Below are 20,048 nucleotides of genomic sequence, written 5' to 3' on the forward strand. Positions count from 1 at the left end.
TAAACTTTCTCTTGCATGTGAAGTATATGAAAATATTTGGACTTATTTTCAGTTGGAAACTTCCATTAGATCTCAGCCTTTAAGTGCAATGTGAACATCAAGAAAAACATTAAAGTAATTTGTGGAAATGAAACTGTTATCCATTTAAGTGGTTAGCATTCAGAATTGTATTCCTTTAGATAATATTTCTCAGTCTGTTTACTTTCTAAGACCATACCCTTACAGGAAGTTTGCAAGGTTCGGTTGCATACAAAGATGTAATTCAGTGTTCAAGACAGTCAAGGGACTGTTCAGATGTGTCCTTTGTCAGCATAGACTCATTTTCAAGACAGACAAGGGACTGTTCAGATGTGTCCTTTGTCAGCATAGACTCATTTTCAAGACAGACAAGGGACTGTTCAGATTTGTCCTTTGTCAGCATAGACTTATTTTCAAGACAGACAAGGGACTGTTCAGATTTGTCCTTTGTCAGCATAGACTCATTTTCAAGACAGTCAAGGGACTGTTAAGATTTGTCCTTTGTCAGCATAGACTCATTTTCAAGACAGACAAGGGACTGTTCAGATTTGTCCTTTGTCAGCATAGACTCATTTGCATGGAGGAAGTAATGTTCTTGGATGTTATTTTCTCTTATGTTTCCTACTCTTCATTGTTTTTATGTATCGCACGATTCAACATACCTTTACAATGGAGATTGAGAATGATTATAAAAAAATTTTTTAAAGCGTTCTTTCAAGTATTTTTGAAGGTATCCATGCTTTTTCATGCCAATAAATATCAATTACCCAGACAAGAAAATAAGGTATCCATGCTTTTTCATGCAAATAAATATCAATTACCCAGACAAGAAAATAAGGTATCCATGCTTTTTCATGCCAATAAATATCAATTACCCAGACAAGAAAATAAGGTATCCATGCTTTTTCATGCAAATAAATATCAATTACCCAGACAAGAAAATAAGGTATCCATGCTTTTTCATGCCAATAAATATCAATTACCCAGACAAGAAAATAAGGTATCCATGCTTTTTCATGCAAATAAATATCAATTACCCAGACAAGAAAATAAGGTATCCATGCTTTTTCATGCCAATAAATATCAATTACCCAGACAAGAAAATAAGGTATCCATGCTTTTTCATGCAAATAAATATCAATTACCCAGACAAGAAAATAAGGTATCCATGCTTTTTCATGCCAATAAATATCAATTACCCAGACAAGAAAATAAGGTATCCATGCTTTTTCATGCCAATGAATATCAATTACCCAGACAAGAAAATAAGGTATCCATGCTTTTTCATGCCAATAAATATCAATTACCCAGACAATAAAATAAGGTATCCATGCTTTTTCATGCCAATAAATATCAATTACCCAGACAAGAAAATAAGGTCATCAACATGTTGGAGGTGTGGTCACTTGGCACAAAATAGACGTTAGTAACTATATCAATATCTTGAATTATTTTCAGTTGAATTCCTTAAATTAACCAGAGGAAGAATTGACCTGCACATCTGCATATAAAGGTGTCCATAACATCAGATTTCTTTGTTATGGTATAGAGTACTTGTGTTTAGTTTACAGTGTATTTTTGGTAACTGGTGCCAAAGCTCCCGTGAGAATGGTTTATATGTACTTTTATTCTCTTTCTGCTTTGATACTCACTTGTATCATGTAAAACACTTGGATACTTTTATTGTAGGCCCAAGAAATGGAATGAAAACCTTGAGAGGCCGCAGCTTAACTACAGTGAGATATTTGATGAAGATGTTGGACAAATACCAGGTATGGAAGTTGATTGTCTTTAAAAGATGGATCCTGCATTTGTAATTTGTTCCAGCCTTTCATTGTATCTGCTTATGTTTTGAAAACAGCTTAGTAATTATGTACATGGCATATGTTTGAACATAGCTTAGTAATTATGTACATGGCATATGTTTGAACACAGCTTAGTAATTATGTACATATAATATGTTTGAACACAGCTTAGTAATTATGTACATGGCACATGTTTGAACACAGCTTAGTAACTATGTACATGGCATTGATTATTTGTTGCAAAACCTCAAAAGATGGACAAACAGTAATCTGATGAACACAATTAAGATGACTTCAAAAACAGTTAAAAATGCTTGTTGTATTTTACTTTCGTCTCTCTGAATTTCTTCCTTTATGCTTGTTCATCAGTTGATAATCAGTTGACTATAGTTCATGACAGTTTTCTCAACTTATGAAACCACCATTTAATTTTTGTGTTCACACTACAAAATATTATGAAACTTCTTTCATTTTAGCTGACATTTTTATGTTCCAACTTGACAGCTTTATTTGGATTAAGAATGCTTGAAATGCTGTCCATTCCTTAATAAAGTGTTCTTATTTTCTAAGCTATGTGATGGCTGATGAGTACTTGTGCTATTCCTTGTGATCAAACCAGTGATCTGCTGGATGAGTACACTCTGTTGATCCCAACATGTTATTCCTTGTGACCAGAGCAATAAACGGCTGATTATGCATTCCAAATGATGGTTACATAATGCTGAGTATGCATTCCAAATGATTGTTAATCCTTGTGACCAGAGCAATAAACTGCTGAGTATGCATTCCAAATGATTGTTAATCCTTGTAACCAGAGCAATAAACTGCTGAGTATGCATTCCAAATGATTGTTATTCCTTGTGACCAGTGCAATAAATGGCTGAGTATGCATTCCAAATGATTGTTACATAATGCTGAGTATGTATTCCAAATGATTGTTAATGCTTGTGACCAGAGCAATAAACTGCTGAATATGCATTCCAAATGATTGTTATTCCTTGTGACCAGAGCCATAAACTGCTGAGTATGCATTCCAAATGATTGTTATTCCTTGTGACCAGAGCAATAAACTGCTGAGTATGCATTCCAAATGATTGTTATTCCTTGTGACCAGAGCAATAAACTGCAGAGAATGCATTCCAGATGATTGTTACATAATGCTGAGTATGCATTCCCAATGATTGTTAACATAATGCTGAGTATGCATTCCCAATTGTTACATAGTGCTGAGTATGCATTCCCAATGATTGTTAACATAGTGCTGAGTATGCATTCCCAATGATTGTTACTTAATGCTGAGTATGCATTCCATGATTGTTACATAATGCTGAGTATGCATTCCATATGATTGTTACATAATGCTGAGTATGCATTCCATATGATTGTTACGTAGTGCTGAGTGTGCATTCCAAATGAGTGTTAAATAATAATACTTATTAAATGGATGAGAAATCGTTTAGGCATTGCTCATTCTCACTAAAATACTTACATAAATACTTAGATAAATACATGCATAAATCTAAATTTCATAATAAGTCTGACATTGCCAATTGTTATTAATGCAACAAAATTTAAAGGAACAAACTTCATTGGGTACATGAATCTGTACTAAAGTTTTTTAATAGTAAAAAAATGTCATCATTTCTTTGTTCTCTTTCCTTGTGATTCCTCTCTTGAAATTACTTGCCTTGTACATTGATTTGCATTGTTTGTCCTAGTAGAATGCCAGATACTATAAGAAAATTCATCAGAAAACAAATTTTTTTTTCTTTCTATTTACAGGTTTTACTTGCTGGGAAATAGAGAACTTTTTGCCCAATCTACTTGATGATGGTACATTTAGATCTGATATATATGTATCAAGAGTTGTTTATGAATCTACAAATACTTCACTTTGCCTTTTTTTGTAAAAGAAACCGAGAATATTTCATGGGGTCTTAAAAGAGGCGAATGCATGTGAAATATTGTATTTAATGACATAGTATTAAATAATGAATTGGCTTTTTATTTTATTCCAATTTTGTATGTATGCTAATGATTTTTGAATGGATTCAGTGAAGACTGAATAAGCATTCCAAATGTGACTGTCATTAATGTATGACTTAATCACCTTGTTAATTGCTGTCTGTTGTGGTTTTTTACATATAGATTGTGAAGATGCAAACTAATAATTTAATCTATAATGGGGTACGAGAAGGATGTGCAAAGAGAAACAGGTAGTGAAAGAAAGTCAAAAGTAGTATGTTGTGTAACATGCAAAGTAATAGAATTGTGTGACATGCAAAGTAATAGAATTGTGTGATGCAAAGTAATAGAATTGTGTGACATGCAAAGTAATAGAATTGTATGACATGCAAGGTAATAGAGTTGTGTGACATGCAAAGTAATAGAATTGTGTGACATGCAAGGTAAGAGTTGTGTAACATGCAAAGTAATATAATTGTGTGACATGCAAAGTAATATAATTGTGTGACATGCAAGGTAATAGAATTGTGTGACATAAAAGGTAATAGAGTTGTGTGATATGCAAAGGTAATAGTGTGACATGAAAGGTAATAGAGTTGTGACCTGCAAGGTCATAGAATTTTGTGACATGCAAAGTAATATAGAGCGGTGTGACATGCAAGGTAATAAAGTTACATGATATGCAAAGCAGAGTTGCTGAAAATAATAAAACTTGCTTAATGATAAGAAGCATAATCAAAAGGGTGTTTCATTTCTATACATATTGTACCCATAGATGGCAAAGGGTGTTTCATTTCTATACATATTGTACCCATAGATGGCAAAGGGTGTTTCATTTCTATACATATTGTACCCATAGATGGCAGTTTCTTGAAAATATGTGCCAAGGTACTCTAATTATTCAGAGTTTACATAAAAGGCATACAAAAGTGTAAATTGCAGCTATGGGTGACTATACCACATTCAATAGTGCCTTCCTGTTGCCAAGTATATTTTAATGGAAGAGCCCTAACAACATAATCCTCCATTAACCACTGTACATCTGTCTGATCATTCCAGCCCTGATTGGAAAGTTCTATGAGGCAGACTGTTACATCATCCTGAAGACTTTCATAGATGAGACAAATAGTTTGAACTGGAAGATCTGGTACTGGATTGGAAAAATGGCATCAGTATGTACTACATATAAAGCATGTGAGAGTGGGAATTTTAAAGTGTTAAGAATTACTAATTTATTCTCAGGTACATTATGTATTTTCTGACATAATATGTCAAATGACAGTATTTGTATCCCTTTGCTTTTCCCACTTAGAATAAGAAAAAAATATGTTGAGAATGTTGCTTTTTTAACCTTTTATTTCCTTTTCACAATTATTTGCACATTTTCAAATGTATATTCCCCTTATTTATAAAATTCTCTTTTGAGAACTCCAGAAAGGTGTAGAGGAGGAATATTGTAATTTAATGTGACTTCTCTGTGACAATCAAAAATCTAATATAAATGGGCGTCACATCACGTCTATACTCAGATTTTTTCTACAATCTCTGTACGCACTGGAAATCATGTATTAACAAAGTAAATAGGTTCAGAAATGTCAGATTTTTGTATACTGTCAAGGATTGGAATCAGAATTGTTATCCATTGTATATGTTCTTCCTTTCATCAAAATTTAATTTTTTTATCTTTACTGCTACTTTGTAATACATACTTTTGAACTTAAATATATATTTCACATTTTGGAATTGCTGACGGATACAACACATGGAAAATAAAACCTAGTATTGATAAATATAGAGAGGTTCCTGACAAACCAGGATTAGTCAAAAACGATTATTTGCATTTTGCCAGTTTTTCCAAATTCTATTTTTTATCATTTTTTTTATTCTTCAGCTGTATAACAATTTGCCCCACAACCCCCCCCCCTTTTATCCAGTTTGCTTAGTGCTTTGAAATAAGATAAACAACCATTACATTTGGAACAAAAACATATTCAGATAGAATGGAACAAATCATAGAACCATTTTTAAAAAAGTTAGTAAAATTACAGAAATTTCATGTCTCATAAAATCTGTTTTATTTCAACATTGTATTTTTATGTTTATTAAAGTGAAATCAGGTCTTGTGACTATGATTTTCCTTTTCACTATAAAAATTGTAAATCGTTTGCCATGTGATTTCGGTTGCGTTGGTAACCCATCTCCCAAAAATATGTTGAAAAATACCAAGTCATCATAATACTGTTTTTTCTTGTTGATTGTTTTTTTTTTTTGTTTGGTTGGGTTTTTTGGGGTCTTTTTGTTCTTACTCTGCCTGCTAGATTTATTTGTTACATAAATAATTGTATTAAGAGATCTTTGGTTGCCACTATGCGATAATTTTATAATATTAATTTGAATCTTGCATCTTATGAAGAAAATATGCAAGACAGCAATGTTGATTTCATCTAATGTAAGACGTGATAATGTTAATGTCATCTAATGCAAGAAATAGCATTGTTAATGAGATCTGATGCAGTATATAACAATGTTAATGTCATCTAATGCAAGACATAGTAATGTTAATGTCATGTAATGCAAGACATAGTAATGTTAATGTCATCTAATGCAAGACATAGTAATGTTAATGTCATCTAATGCAAGACATAGTAATGTTAATGTCATCTAATGCAAGACATAGTAATGTTAATGTCATCTAATGTTAGACATAGTAATGTTAATGTCATCTAATGCAAGAAATAGCATTGGTAATGTGATCTGATGCAGTATATAACAATGTTAATGTCATCCAATGCAAGACAGCAATGTTATGTCATCTAAAGCAAAACAGCAATAATAATGTCATCCAGTGCAAGACAGTGATGTTAATGTCATCTAATGTAAGACAGTGATGTTAATGTCATCCAGTGCAAGACAGTGATGTTAATGTCATCCAATGCAAGGCAGTGATGTTAATGTCATCCAATGCAAGACAGCAATGTTATGTCATCTAAAGCAAGACAGCAATATTAATGTCATCCAATGCAAGTCAGTGATGTAAATGTCATCTAATATAAGACAGTGATGTTAATGTCATCCAGTGCAAGACAGTGATGTAAATGTCATCTAATATAAGACAGTGATGTTAATGTCATCCAGTGCAAGACAGTGATGTTAATGTCATCCAATGCAAGACAGTGATGTTAATGTCATCCAATGCAAGACAGCAATGTTATGTCATCCAATGCAAGAGAGTGATGTTAATGTCATCCAATGCAAGAGAGTGATGTTAATGTCATCCAATGCAAGACAGTAATGTTAATGTCATCCAATGCAAGAGAGTGATGTTAATGTAATCCAATGCAAGACAGTGATGTTAATGTCATCCAGTGCAAGAGAGTGATGTTAATGTCATCCAATGCAAGAGAATGATGTTAATGTCATCCAGTGCAAGACAGTGATGTTAATGTCATCCAATGCAAGACAGCAATGTTAATGTCATCCAGTGCAAGACAGTGATGTTAATGTCATCCAATGCAAGACAGTGATGTTAATGTCGTCCAATGCAAGAGAATGATGTTAATGTCATCCGATGCAAGACAGTGATGTTAATGTCATCCAATGCAAGACAGTGATGTTAATGTCATCCAATGCAAGAGAGTGATGTTAATGTCATCCAGTGCAAGACAGTGATGTTAATGTCATCCAATGCAAGACAGTGATGTTAATGTCATCCAATGCAAGACAGTGATGTTAATGTCATCCAATGCAAGACAGTGATGTTAATGTCATCCAATGCAAGACAGCGATGTTAATGTCATCCAATGCAAGACAGTTATGTTAATGTCATCCCATGCAAAACAGTGATGTTGATATCATCCAATGCAAGACAGCAATGTTAATGTCATCCAATGCAAGACAGTGATGTTAATGTCATCCAATGCAAGACAGTGATGTTAATGTCATCCAATGCGAGACAGTGATGTTGATGTCATCCAATGCCAAACATACCAATGATGATGTCATCCTGTATTATGCCATTAACTTATTGTTGAAGATTTTGTACTTGTCCATGACTCTGAAAGTATGTCAGAATTTAGTGAAATTTACATTTCTTAATGTTATGGGGATGGGAAATGACAGTAGTACAGGTGTATAAGTTATGCATTTCATTTTAGGCTCTGTTTTGGAGTATGTATTATGTTTAATGAATATATATTTTAGTCAATATGAATTGGTCTAGGCAACATAGCCTAGTCACCCTGCATGTTTGAACATTACCTTCGACCCTGTAAGTACAAGCATGTTTTTTTTAAAATCATGATAATTTATTTCTTCATTCATTTATACCATACAATGCCTTTCTGACTTCATGCCATACAATGCCTTTCTGACTTCATGCCATACAATGCCTTTCTGACTTCATGCCATACAATGCCTTTCTGACTGTTTTCCATCCATTTCAGCCATCCATATTTATTTTCTAGTGACCCTAGATCTACCTCTTTGCCAAGCTATGCCACATATCTATTTTCTAGTGACCCTGGATCTACCACTTTGCCAAGCTATGCCACATATCTATTTTCTAGTGACCCTGGATCTACCACTTTGCCAAGCTGTGCTACATATCTATTTCACTGCACCTTTGGCATGGGCGTTTCTGAAACCAACCATCCAATTGCCCAGCCAGCTACTAAGCCGTCCATCCAGCAACCATTCATATACTCACCAGCCATCCATGGTGGCAAAACTTAGCAAATTTAACTACAATTTTATTTTACAGCTTTTCCATTGAAGTGATACAATGATACATTTAGGGACAATGGCAATGCTTCATTTGTATCTCTCTGAATGCGTTACATGGACATGGGTGTAGACTCTGATGAGGATGACTTGCACAGTGCCTCTGGAAATGTGGTACATGGACATGTATGTAGCCCTAGATGAGGATGACTTGCACAGTGCCTCTGGGAATGTGGTACATGGACATGGGTGTAGAACCAGATGAGGATGACTTGCACAGTGCCTCTGGGAATGTGGTACATGGACATGTAGACCCTGATGAGGATGACTTGCACCGTGCCTCTGGGAATGTGGTACATGGACATGGGTGTAGAACCAGATGAGGATGACTTGCACAGTGCCTCTGGAAATGTGGTACATGGACATGGATGTAGTCCCTGATGACTCACACAGTGAGTGTGAGAATATCCTTGATGTCTTAATAAACTCTGAACAGATCCAACTATGGAATGGACTGAATTTATTTTCAAAGCTGGTGTTACAAGTTTCCAAATGCCTTCCACTGCCCACTGTGAGCTGTAAAGTCAAGGTGTGAGTAGACCTGCAAGAGGAGAAGTAACCTCCCTCCTGCCACCTACTGCTGTAGTCATTGAAAATAAAGGACATTTTTTAAATCTATTTGCCATGCTGGTATGGAACATATTCAGACTCTCTTAACGCCTACCTTTTGGCGCATCACTCTGGTGGCCTAGTGGTTAGAGTGTCTGCCTCGGAATGCGGAAGTTTGTGGGTTCAATCCCTGGCTGAGTCATGCTGAAGACTTACAAAAATGGTACTAACAGCTCCCTTGCTTGGCGCTCAGCGTTAAAAGGTTAGTGTTAGGACTGGTCGGCCTGGTGTCAGGATAATGTGACTGGGTGGGACATCGTGCTACATGTCTGCAACATTATCCCCCAGTGCTAGGCATCACTATAAACTGCCACATTGCAGACATTGTAGCGATATGACTGAAAAATTATTAAGGCTGCGTTACAAATCCAAATCACACACACACCTTTCGATGCTAGACAAGAACATCCCATGGTTATGACTGCTCCACTTTTCTGTAATGAGACTAGAGTCTCTTTCATGCCTCCTCAGAGCTCATTTGTAATGTCATGGTAACATCTTTAATGTTGGACCTGACATCACTAGCCATTTTTGGGCTTGCTGAAAAAGCAGACAGCCATCATACCTGTGAATAAACAACAAGGGTCACCAGTGCCATTAAAAGGGCTCCACACCTTTCTGTGGCTGATGCTGTGATGGCCTCTGCCACTTTAGTTTTGGTGAGATGAGATGTCTATCTTTGTCATCACTCATCTAAGGTGCACCATTCTTTGGTGCTCTGTGCAACACTCTTTGGGTCACCGTTATTATTTGGTGGCAAGATAAAAGAATGAAGTAGCACAGGAACTCACTTGCCATGCCTACTGTTTAGACTTTAAGGCTTAATCATTCTCAGCATCAAAGGAGAGATGATCATCTACAGCAGTAGGTAGAGTTAATTTCAAACAGGGAGTGGATTTCCTGTAACTCATATGTTTGCTCAGTGCTGAGATTATTCTTGGCTGCTTTTCTTGAGCCCCTTGCAGATGGCCCTGATTGTCCAGTTTCAGCCTGGTCAACTCAATCACAGAGGATCACAACCAAAATAGCTTTATTCCTGCATCAAAAACAAAGATTGGCTCATGGCAGGGGTATCTCTGGAACAGCATCAGCAGGAAATGGCAGTTTGTTCTGATGCCAGTTCATATGTTTGGGGAGTCAGTCTATTGCCATGCTTCAACACGGTCATTGCCAAGAGGAGTCCCAAGGAATTACCACTTCACATCAACTTCTTAGAAATTAAGACCATATAAGAATAGTTTGGTGGTGGTGGCCTACCACCTCAAATGGGTGGGGGAATCACTCACATATCCATTCTTGTTTGGAAGTTTCTTTGCTGGTGTTTTCAACTAAATAAAGCCATACAAATGAGACACATTCCAAGCCGGCTCAGAGTCCTGGCCAGCTCGTAGTCAAGAAAGGATGATATCCTTCATACAGAATTATCCATTGATCCTTCATCAGATTACCTCCCTTTGAAAGCATCAAATGTTATACGGTTTTGCGACAAGGTGTAATCACAAATTGCCCACCTTTGGTTCCAGACCTGGAAGACTGGACTGTGAATACACTGTTGAGATGTGTTTTTGGCCTTTCCAAACACTTATCATAGAACCAAAAACAATACACAAGTCCTGGGTCAATGATCAACTCAATTTTGGGTCATTGATCAACTCAGTCTAGTGATAGTCTTATCCATGAAAATCCAGGCAATGCTAAACCTACTCAAACAGCCATGATCACAGGTATTCCAGACTGGCTTCACCTTCACTCTGGTTGCTTGTCAGGAAAGTTCTGCAAAGTTAAGAAGTTCAGCCATTGAATGTTGATGAATCTTGTTAGCTGGAAAGCCCTCCATTTTAAAGGCCTTCATGGGGAAGTGGTATGTATTCAGAGACTGATGCAACAGCATCATCCCATTGTGGTTAAAATCGGTTATACGCTGGGCATACCATGATGTCTCAAATGATAAGAATTGCCTTATGAAGCATTCAGCTCATAAAATTAGAATAATCTCTGTTAGCCTCACTTATGAACCTAATGTTTTGAGTCAAGGCATAGAAGCTTTTAGCTGGTATGAACAGTGAGCCTTCTTTAGTTTTTCCACAGGAATTAACTTCACAGAGGCAATATTTGAATATGTTGTGTTCAGTAATTGCTGCCCAAATGGCCACCAGACCCAGTTACATCAGCACAATGCCCAAATGACCACCAGACCCAGTTACATCAGCACAATGCCCAAATGACCACCAGACCCAATTACATCAGTGCAATGCCCAAATGACCACCAGACCCAATTACAACAGTGCAATGCCTAAATGACCACCAGACCCAGTCACATCAGTGCAATGCCCAAATGACCACCAGACCCAATTACATCAGCACAACCTCATCACAGGAAGTAGATTAGTGCACTTGATGGATTTGCCCATAAAATGTATCATAAGTGTTATCTTCTTCGCTAGTTGTCAGTTGTGCTGCTGTCAAGACAGGAGATTAGACTATCCTTCACATAGGGAATCCAGCCACTCTTGAAAGGAGCCAGAGGTTGGATGCTCAGTATTCCTTCACCCTTGTACCTAGTCGCTGAATATTAATGTGATCAGGAAATGTATTCAAAGGTGAAGGAAATTGTTTAGCAAATGATGTTTCTTGAAGGATACTTAGCTGATCTCATTTTTATAAAACCATCCCAAAATTCCTGCTAAGACAAGAATCATAAGTTAATTTCTTTGTTTAAAACTGGCGCACCCATTGTTGGTGGAGAGGAGGTAATGTGTAAGAGTTATTTCCCCTTTGTCTTTATGGTATATAGAGAAAAAAGGGTATGGCCACCACATCACCCATCCTCAAAATTGTATTGCTATATTTGCCGAAGAGAAGGTCATATCAATATGATGTCTTCACTCAAAGACTCCCAGTGGTATGGAGTTGGTCTGAAATAAAAATGGTGTCAATCCAATAAGGTCATGACAGCAGCCATCTTGAAAATTTTGTTGTTACGCCTCGTAGATGGAAGTTTAGATCAACATTGGGCTTTTACCAGACGACTTCGTATGAATTCCTACTTGGTATTTAACAAAATTGCGTTGATCTGACATCCAGTTTGGCCACCATGGCAGGCATCATGAAAATATTCTGCTACATCTACCTAAATGGAAAGTCATGTCAACATGGGGTTTTCACCAGAAGAATAATTATGATATCTAGTTAATCCTGAGTGAAAATATTACCTTCTGAGACACAGTAAATATAATGAAAATCTTGACACTGACTCTCTTAAATGATCAAAAAAAGGTTTTCACATATAGTCTTTTTATGATGCCTGGTTTGTTCTAAATGAAAATGGTGCTTATCTTTTATGCCTTCTACAATAGCTAATTTGAAAAGTATTATTGCTCAAGAATATCAGAGATGGTTTCAGCATGAAGCAGGAATGGTTTTATCTTCAGTTGGTGGAAATTTTGTTTGTCCAGTACAGCATTAGCTTCTTAAATGAAAAGATGCCAGTGAGGTCATCAAGGGAATGCTGCCAGTGGGGTCATCAAGGGAATGCTGCCAATGGGGTCATCAAGGGAATGCTGCCAATGGGGTCATCAAGGGAATGCTGCCAGTGGGGTCATCAAGGGAATGCTGCCAGTCAGGTCGTCAAGGGAATGCTGCCAGTGGGGTCATCATGGGAATGCATCCACTGGAGTCATCAGGGGAATGCTGCCAGTGGGGTCATCAAGGGATTGCTGCCAGTGGGGTCGTCAAGGGAATGCTGCCAGTGGGGTGCATGGAAAGATACTGATTATTGAAAATGATCTGAGCATGAGAAAAATTGCATTTCTCCATGGCTCAAAAGATGTGCGTTATAATGACCCAATAGAAGTGGAAGATACATGAAACTGAAACTAATGTATGATACTAGTCTGGGTTTTTTAATTAGTTTTGTTATTGATTTAATTTGTAAAAATGTTATTCTCTAACAATCTTTTCATTGTTTTTTTGTTATTAAATGTAATAGTGATACGGTCATAGCCATTTCCATGGCAATGCTGCATCTTTTCAGCATTTTGTGGCAGGTCAATATAGATGGTTACAGAGAATCCATATTTAACTGACTTGTAATTTAAGGTTATTCCTAAAAAGCCTTTGTCCCTTAAAATGTCTGCATAAATGTGCCTTCATAGAAAAGTGGGTAAAGTGTACACCTCGGATATGGGAGGTCATGGGTTCAATCCCCAGCTGAGTCATACGAAAGACTTACAAAAATGGTACTAACAGCTGCCTCACTTGGCAGTCAGCATTAAGAGGTTAGTGTTAGGACTGGTTGGCCTAGTGTCAGGATAATATGACTAGGTAGGACATCATGCTACATGTCTGTGGCATGATGCCCCAGCACTAGACATCACTATAAACTTGTCACACTGCAGACATCATAGCAATATGATTGAAAAAATTTTAAAGCTATGTTAAAAATCCAAATCATGCGCACACACACACACAAAAGGTGGGAAGAGGTGTAGTTTCAGAATTGATTATGTATTTTAAGGCATATCATTCAAATGTGTATTTTGTCTGGAATGTATAAATTAATATCCACAAAACTGTCCAGAGGGAAATGTTTCTACATAGGCTTTCTTCACATCTCTTTGGGCAGCTTGTAAAATATTTTTAAAAAAATCTTGTTATGCTATAGTTAAATTATCTTTAATGAGGCTTACCCCTTACACTTAGGACATAAGCATTTGTGTTTTCTTCTCCAGCTTGATAAGAAGGCCTGTGCAGCCATCCATGCAGTGAATTTGCGTAACTTATTGGGAGCGGAGTGTCGGACTATCCGGGAGGAAATGGGAGATGAAAGCGAGGAATTTTTGTATATGTTTGAGAATGGAGTCTCCTACATAGAGGGAGGACGTACAACCAGTGGATTCTACACAGTGGAGGAAATGGTAATACCTGACAGATCCTTTTCATTTTTTTTTCTTCCATTGAGTTAACTGTCATTTAAAATTGATATTGTAGTTCCATTATTTGGTCAAGATTGCAAACTTTAGATGCTTTCAGTGTTGGCAACTAGATCATCTTCCATTTTATATTTTTTTTCTTCTATCAAATCTTCTACATTTGATTTACTTATGGCCATGTTTATTCATGGATGTCTTTATTCTTGGATGTTTTTATAGATGGATATCTTTATTCATGGATGTCTTTATTTATAGATATTTTTAGTCTTGGATGTCTTTATAGATGTCTTTAGTGATGGATATCTTTATGGATGGATGTCAATATGGACGTCTTTATTCATGGATATCTATAAGGGTGTCTTTATTCGTGGATATCTTTATTTATGGATGTCTTTATTGGTGTCTTTATTCATGGATATCTTTATTGATGGATGTCAATATAGATGTTTTTATTCATGGATATCTTTATTGATGGATGTCTTTATAGATGTCTTTATTCATGATATCTTTATGGATGGATGTCAATATAGATGTCTTTATTCGTGGATATCTTCATTGATGGATGTCAATATAGATGTCTTTATTCGTGGATATCTATTGATGGATGTCAATATAGATGTCTTTATTCATGGATATCTTTATTTATGGATGTCTATATTGGTGACTTTATTCATGGATATCTTTATTTATGGATGTCTTTATAGATGTCTTTATTCGTGGATATCTTTATTTATGGATGTCTTTATTGGTGTCTTTATTCATGGATATTTTTATTTATGGATATCTTTATAGATGTCTTTATTCATGGATGTCTTTATGGATGGATGTCAATATAGATGTCTTTATTCGTGGATATCTTTATTGATGGATGTCAATATAGATGTCTTTATTCATGGATATCTTTATTTATGGATGTCTATATTGGTGACTTTGTTCATGGATATCTTTATTTATGGATGTCTTTATAGATGTCTTTATTCGTGGATATCTTTATTTATGGATGTCTTTATTGGTGTCTTTATTCATGGATATTTTTATTTATGGATATCTTTATAGATGTCTTTATTCATGGATATCTTTATGGATGGATGTCAATATAGATGTCTTTATTCGTGGATATCTTTATTGATGGATGTCAATATAGATGTCTTTATTCATGGATATCTTTATTTATGGATGTCTATATTAGTGACTTTATTCATGGATATCTTTATTTATGGATGTCTTTATAGATGTCTTTATTTGTGGATATCTTTATTTATGGATGTCTTTATTGGTGTCTTTATTCATAGATATTTTTATTTATGGATATCTTTATAGATGTCTTTATTCATGGATATCTTTATGGATGGATGTCTTTATTCGTGGATATCTTTATTTATGGATGTCTATATTGGTGTCTTTATTCATGGATATTTTTATTTATGGATGTCTTTATAGATGTCTTTATTCATGGATATCTTTATGGATGGATGTCAATATAGATGTCTTTATTCGTGGATATCTTTATTGATGGATGTCAATATAGATGTCTTTATTTGTGGATATCTTTATTTATGGATGTCAATATAGATGTCTTTATTCTTGGATATCTTTATTTATGGATGTCTTTATAAATGTCTTTATTCATGGATATCTTTATTGATGGATGTCAATATAGATGTCTTTATTCATGGATATCTTAATTGATGGATGTAAATATAGATGTCTTTATTCATGGATATCTTTATTTATGAATCTTTATATTGGTGTATTTATTCATGGATAGCTTTATTTATGGATGTCTATATTGGTGTCTTTATTCATGGATATCTTTATGCATGGATGTCAATATAGATGTCTTTATTCGTGGATATCTTTATTGATGGATGTCAATATAGATGTCTTTATTCGTGGATATCTTTATTGATGGATGTCAATATAGATGTCTTTATTCATGGATATCTTTATTTATGGATGTCTTTATAAATGTCTTTATTCATGGATATCTTTATTTATGGATGTCAATATAGATGTCTTTATTCATGGATATCTTTATTTATGAATCTTTATATTGGTGTCTTTATTCATGGATATCTTTATTTATGGATGTCTATATTGGTGTCTTTATTCATGGATATCTTTATTTATGGATGTCAATATAGATGTCTTTATTCATGGATATCTTTATTAATGGATGTCTTTATAGATGTCTTTATTCATGGATATCTTATGGATGGATGTCAATATAGATGTCTTTATTCATGGATATCTTTATGGATGGATGTCAATATAGATGTCTTTATTCATGGATATCTTTATTGATGGATGTCAATATAGATGTCTTTATTCGTGGATATCTTTATTGATGGATGTCAATATAGATGTCTTTATTCATGGATATCTTTATTTATGGATGTCTATAATGGTGACTTTATTCATGGATATCTTTATTTATGGATGTCTTTATTGATGTCTTTATTCGTGGATATCTTTATTGATGGATGTCAATATAGATGTCTTTATTCATGGATATCTTTATTTATGGATGTCTATAATGGTGACTTTATTCATGGATATCTTTATTTATGGATGTCTTTATTGATGTCTTTATTCGTGGATATCTTTATTTATGGATGTCTATATTGGTGTCTTTATTCATGGATATCTTTATTTATGGATGTCTTTATAGATGTCTTTATTCATGGATATCTTTATTGATGGATGTCTTTATAGATGTCTTTATTCATGGATATCTTTATTGATGGATGTCAATATAGATGTCTTTATTCATGGATATCTTTATTGATGGATGTCAATATAGATGTCTTTATTCGTGGATATCTTTATTTATGGATGTCAATATAGATGTCTTTATTCGTGGATATCTTTATTTATGGATGTCTATATTGGTGTCTCTATTCATGGATATCTTTATTTATGGATGTCTTTATAGATGTCTTTATTCATGGATATCTTTATGGATGGATGTCAATATAGATGTCTTTATTCATGGATATCTTTATTGATGAATGTCAATATAGATGTCTTTATTCATGGATATCTTTATTTATGGATGTCGATATATATGTCTTTATTCATGGATATCTTAATTGATGGATGTAAATATAGATGTCTTTATTCATGGATATCTTTATTTATGGATGTAAATATAGATGTCTTTATTCATGGATATCTTTATTGATGGATGTCAATATAGATGTCTTTATTCATGGATATCTTAATTGATGGATGTAAATATAGATGTCTTTATTCATGAATATCTTTATTTATGAATGTTTATATTGGTGTCTTTATTCATGGATATCTTTTTTTATGGATGTCTCTATTGGTGTCTTTATTCTTGGATATCTTTATTTATGGATGTCAATATAGATGTCTTTATTCATGGATATCTTTATTGATGGATGTCAATATAGATGTCTTTATTCGTGGAGATTTTTATTTATGGATGTCTATATTGGTGTCTTTATTCATGGATATCTTTATTTATGGTTGTCTTTATAGATGTTTTTATTCATGGATATCTTTATTTATGGATGTCTTTATAGATGTCTTTATTCATGGATATCTTTATTTATGGATGTCTATATTGGTGTCTTTATTCATGGATATTTTTATTTATGGATGTCTTTATAGATGTCTTTATTCATGGATTGATGGATGTCAATATAGATGTCTTTATTCGTGGATATCTTTATTTATGGATGTCTATAAGGCTTTCTTTATTCATGGATATCTTTATTGATGGATGTCAATATAGATGTCTTTATTCGTGGATATCTTTATTTATGGATGTCTATATTGGTGTCTTTATTCATGGATATTTTTATTTATGGATGTCTTTATAGATGTCTTTATTCATGGATTGATGGATGTCAATATAGATGTCTTTATTCGTGGATATCTTTATTTATGGATGTCTATATTGGTGTCTTTATTCATGGATATTTTTATTTATGGATGTCTTTATAGATGTCTTTATTCATGGATATCTTTATTGATGGATGTCTATATTGGTGTCTTTATTCATTTATATATTTATTTATGGATGTCTATATTGGTGTCTTTATTCATGGATATCTTTATTTATGGATGTCTTTATAGATGTCTTTATTCATGGATATCTTTATTTATGGATGTCTATATTGGTGTCTTTATTCATGGATATCTTTATTTATGGATGTCTTTATAGGTGTCTTTATTCATGGATATCTTTATGGATGTCTATATACGTGTCTTTATTCATGGATGTCTTTATAGATGTCTTTATTCATGGATATCTTTATTTATGGATGTCTATAAAGGTGTCTATTGATGGATATCTTTATTTATGGATGTCTATATAAATGTCTGTTCATGAATATCTTTATTGATGGATATCTATATAGATGTCTTTATTCATAGATATCTTTATTTATGGATGTCTTTATAGATGTCTTTATTCATGGATGTCTTTATAGATGTCTTTATTTATATATATTTTTATTCATGGATGTCTTTATTTATTGATGTCTATATAGATGTCTTTTTAGAAGTCTTTATTTGTGGATGTCTTTATTTGTCTTTATTCATAAATCTCTTTATTCGTCCATGTCTTTATAGGCGTCTTTATTCATGGATGTTTTTTATTAATAAACGTCTTTAATCACATATATTTATTCATGGATGTCTTTATAAACATCTTTATTGTGAGATATTTTTATTAACATATGTCTTTGTTCATAGATGTCTTTATTGGGCTATATAACATATAATAGTTTTATATTTAATTTAAACTTCTTTGTATAATATTTTTACTGTGTTTATGACAAACAAAAGAACACATATAGCAAGGATAGCATAATATTGAAATTTTAAATATTTTGCTAATTCCGTTTGTGCAAAGATAGTATTTTTCTCTCTTTCTCTATTTCCTATCTAGTGTTCTATCTTTCTCTGTTTCCTATGTATTTGTCTAACTTTCTCTATTTCTGATTTTACATTACATTATCTGTTTCATAGCGTTTTTATAATTTTCAATATTTCTTCAGGTACATTACATATTTCAGTACATAGTACTTTTAAACTTTCAATATTTCCTATGTTACATTACATCCATTTAATTGTATTTTTATATTATTCATTATTTCTTTTTTTACATTATATTATCCATTACAGTGTAGAGTATTTCAGCTAATTGGATGTTGATTGTAACTTTGTAACTTTTTGCTGTGTTTAATGAGACATACAAACACATGCCATCCCAACATGGCATGTCAACCCTATTCCTGTAGCCTTTAGACTTGTATGCTTATTATAATTCTCTATTCCAATGTTTGACAGCTGAAATTTTGTGTATAATTTTAGATGTATGAGAATAAAGTATACAGAGTATCGGGAACACAGTCTGTTCATATGGAAAGGGTAGGTTAACCCATAACTTGAAATTGATGTATTGAGAGATAAGAATGATGATATGTTTAATGTTTATTAGGGGACAGCATATATTTCAAAGCCATGGAATGAAATTGGGTCTATTCTTTCCATCTGCTTAAATTATCTTGGAGTAATAGCGTGTGAAATCAAAGAAATAACTGATAGACAACGCTGTTTTAAAGTTATATAAAAATTAAAAATTCTGGTGTAAAAATTTTGTTTGACTAATTTTTTTATCACTACAGAATAATTGTACTATTACTATTTCAAGAGTATCTGGACTGTCTTTGCATAAGATAAATCTAGATGCAAGTACTATTTCAAGAGTATATGGATTACCTTTGCATAAGATAAATCTAGATGCAAGTATTATTTCAAGAGTATCTGGATAACTTTGCATAAGATAAATCTAGATGCAAGTACTATTTCAAGAGTATATGGATTGCCTTTGCATAAGATAAATCTAGATGCAAGTACTATTTCAAGAGTATATGGATTACCTTTGTAAGAGTGTTTGGATTGC

General features: G+C 33.8%; 1 protein-coding gene across 1 annotated transcript in view; it reads left to right on the top strand.

Moving 5' to 3' along the window:
• The window catches only part of LOC149806236 (protein flightless-1 homolog), a 154,924-nt gene that overhangs the window by 59,992 nt on the left and 74,884 nt on the right, over window positions 1-20,048 (top strand). Inside the window, exons 15-19 of the mRNA XM_089951183.1 lie at window positions 1,708-1,790; window positions 3,606-3,656; window positions 4,848-4,960; window positions 13,907-14,092; window positions 19,457-19,513. Coding sequence (XP_089807309.1) covers window positions 1,708-1,790; window positions 3,606-3,656; window positions 4,848-4,960; window positions 13,907-14,092; window positions 19,457-19,513 — 490 coding nt within the window. The remainder of the gene's footprint in view (window positions 1-1,707; window positions 1,791-3,605; window positions 3,657-4,847; window positions 4,961-13,906; window positions 14,093-19,456; window positions 19,514-20,048) is intronic.

This window comes from Sinohyriopsis cumingii, chromosome 2 (assembly GCF_028554795.1).
Source record: "Sinohyriopsis cumingii isolate HCF-2022 chromosome 2, ASM2855479v2, whole genome shotgun sequence".
Taxonomy (NCBI): Eukaryota; Metazoa; Mollusca; class Bivalvia; order Unionida; family Unionidae; genus Sinohyriopsis; species Sinohyriopsis cumingii.